The sequence below is a fragment of the Pyxicephalus adspersus genome, chromosome 10 (genome assembly GCF_032062135.1).
Source record: "Pyxicephalus adspersus chromosome 10, UCB_Pads_2.0, whole genome shotgun sequence".
Lineage (NCBI taxonomy): Eukaryota > Metazoa > Chordata > Amphibia > Anura > Pyxicephalidae > Pyxicephalus > Pyxicephalus adspersus.
The window spans coordinates 3210179-3213511 of NC_092867.1; the positions used below are offsets into that span (position 1 = coordinate 3210179).

Here is a 3333-nt window from a genome sequence, read left to right on the forward strand (position 1 = left end):
CACTGACACTGGACTACATACTGCACCTCATACACTGCATACTGACACTGCTCTACAAACTGCGTCCCATACACTGAAACTGCATACTGACACTGCTCTACACACTGCACCCCATACACTGACACTGGACTGCACTTCATAAACATTGGACTACATACTGCACCTCACACACTGCACCTCATAAACACTGACATTTCATTGCATACTGCACCCCATACACTGACACTGCTCTACACACTGCACCTCATACACTAACACTGCATACTGACTCAGAACCACACACTTCACCACATAAACACTGACACTGCACCCCATACACTGACATTCCACTGCATACTGCATCTCATACACTGACACTGCTCTACATACTTCACCCCATATGCCGACATTTCACTGCATACTGACACAGGAATACACACTGCACCCCATACACTAACACTACACTACTTACTGCACCTCATACACCGACACTGCATACTGACACGGAGCCACACACTGCACCTCATAAACGCTGGCACTGCATATTGACCCCCATACACTGACATTGCACTGCATACTGACACTGGGTAACACATTCCTCCTCATAACAACTGATACTGTACTGCATATTTCACCTCATAAACACTGACACTGGACTATGTACTGAACTGCATACTCACACTGAACTGCATATTGCACCCCATACACCGACACTGCGCTGCATACTGACTTGGCATCCCATATTGCACCTCATACATGGACACTGCACTGCATACTGACACTGGATTGCACCTCATAAACACTGACACAGTACTGCATACCGACACTGAACTCTTCACCTGATATGACACTGCACTGCATACTGCACCTTATACACTGAAACTGTATTGTACATTGCACTCCATACACTGTACTGCATACTGACACAGTACTACATACTGCACTGCATACTGACACGGAGCCACACACTGCACCTCATAAACGCTGGCATCCCATATTGCACCTCATACATGGACACTGCACTGCATACTGACACTGGATTGCACCTCATAAACACTGACACAGTACTGCATACCGACACTGAACTCTTCACCTGATATGACACTGCACTGCATACTGCACCTTATACACTGAAACTGTATTGTACATTGCACTCCATACACTGTACTGCATACTGACACAGTACTACATACTCCCTCTCATACACTGCACTGCATACTGTAAACTGACGTCCCTCCTCTTACACCACATACACAGCTTCATTCCTGCGTTGTACCCGGAGTCTGTTGCTGCACCTCCTGCTCTGTACATTGCACTCCTGTACTCATCTCCATGTTTCTTACATTGTATCTGTGCAGATTCTCAGGGCACCACAACTACCAGCATGCCACACAAGGAAATCACATGACTTCTGTTGATCTCACATTATTGTGGCTGCGTCTGATTGAACTTCCAGCCTTCCACCCAGCCGGAGATATTCTGGGGATTGGTGTTATTATTGCAGGAAATCCGGTGACACAAATGTGTTGTTTATAGTTGGGAATCTTCTGATTACTTTTGTGTAGTAACACTGTGACTTCCCATAGAGGTGACACATTGTGTGGGGACACTTCCATGTAGCTGGAAGTCATAATAATAATTATAATGATATTATCATCATTGCAACAGAACAAACATAGTCGTCTGGAGCTCCAGCATAGCTGGAGGAATTCATTGTTTTTGCTGTAGAACTACAAATACCACAATAAGTGGCTTTGTCACTGCACTCGTATTGATGCATTTTGCTATCCTTGCTTGCAGTTATAGTCACCATGGGACCCTTCTAAGGTGGTGCAGAGGTCAGTGACGGGTGCAGTAGACCTCCCTAAGGTGCATTGACATGTATGCGGATAAAACTTGCATGGAGTTTGCCGATTGCAGAATGCACTATGGTTTAGCTGCTCCCCCCCCACACACACACACACACACCAAGGAAAATTCCCAGGGTCACCAAAAAAACAAACTGCATGTTTTTGGAGATGCTGAGGAAACCTGCAAATGACCTGCAGATAGCGTACTGGATAAGTGGAAAGGTGATGATATGACGTGTTTCTTTTTTCTTTCAGGTGATCATCCAAGGCTTTCGCAGCTACAGAGATCAGACCATTGTCGACCCCTTTAGTTCAAAACACAATGTTATTGGTGAGTATGCACGGCTTTATTACTGAACGTCTTAATATACTTCTTGAATGAAATTACATAATTCATGTGAATAATAAACTATATAAAAAAACAGAAAAACAAATGCCATGCAATAATAACACTCACTGGACCTCACTGCAAGTTCCCAGCTTGGAACCCTAAATCTTACAACAAGCACTGATCAGAGCACACTCTGTGGGTGTGAAATCTTTATTTTTCCTATAATCCTTCAAGAAGGTACAGCAACATCACCCTGCCTGTAACCAAGGTATAGGCAAAATAATTTGTTACATATTTCATATTGTTACATATTGTTTTTCATTTATATACAGGGTGTCCCAAAAGTCACTATACACTTTTATTGAATTCCTAAAATTTACACAAACTGAGTTTATTCATATTTTTATCGTTAACAAAGGAGTTATTGCGATTTTACTTGCTAGGCTGCCATCACGTTCAAACACCTTGAAGACTAGTTGTATACTTCCACATGTTGTTTACCTCCACATGACTAGTTGTATACCTCCACATGAGCGCCTCCATTTTTTGACAACTTTCAGCCACCTTCGGACACAAGCCTCCCTGACGTTTTGCAGCATCTCCTCCCCGACCTCGCTGCAGGCTGTGCAGATATTTTGCTCAAGCTGTGACAGGTTAAGGGGCACACATTTCCACACAAGCCTGATAATCTTCCGCTTGAAGTTTTTGAACAACCTGAAGTCGGTATGGGTAGAGCTTTATCACTCTCTAAAGCATCCGCTGAATCGAGCTTTTTTGATGCCGAGTTCCAGTGCAGCCCTCCGGATGGACTCTCCCTGTGCTCCAGGAGTTTGGTGTTTTCATCAGTGGCGGTAGTAGCCAGACTTCCGCTGTGTGGTTTGTCAAAAACAGATCCTGTTTCCAGAAACTTGCCCTGGATACGTAAATTGTGTTATGGAGCAGTGTGACGGCCATAAAACTTCTCAAACTCGCGCTGAACGAAGTCGGGGACTGAAAAACTTCTTGCCAAGCGGCAATTTTACAACTCTGGTCCAATGTCAATTGGCAAGCCATGGTTAAAGGAATGATATTCTTAGAGAACCTACAAAGCCTAAGTTGTCATATGCTGATGGCCTCAAGTCTCTCCGAATGATACCTGGAACTAAATAGAAAAAAGAGTGTGTAGTGACTTTT

At 43.9% G+C, this 3333-nt stretch overlaps 1 protein-coding gene across 1 annotated transcript in view; it reads left to right on the forward strand.

Moving 5' to 3' along the window:
- Positions 1-2885: 2885 nt before the first annotated feature.
- Positions 2886-3333, forward strand: part of SMC3 (structural maintenance of chromosomes 3) — a 21921-nt gene continuing 21473 nt past the window's right edge. The window contains exon 1 of the mRNA XM_072424761.1: positions 2886-3031. Within this exon, the coding sequence (XP_072280862.1) occupies positions 2886-3031 (146 nt within the window). The remainder of the gene's footprint in view (positions 3032-3333) is intronic.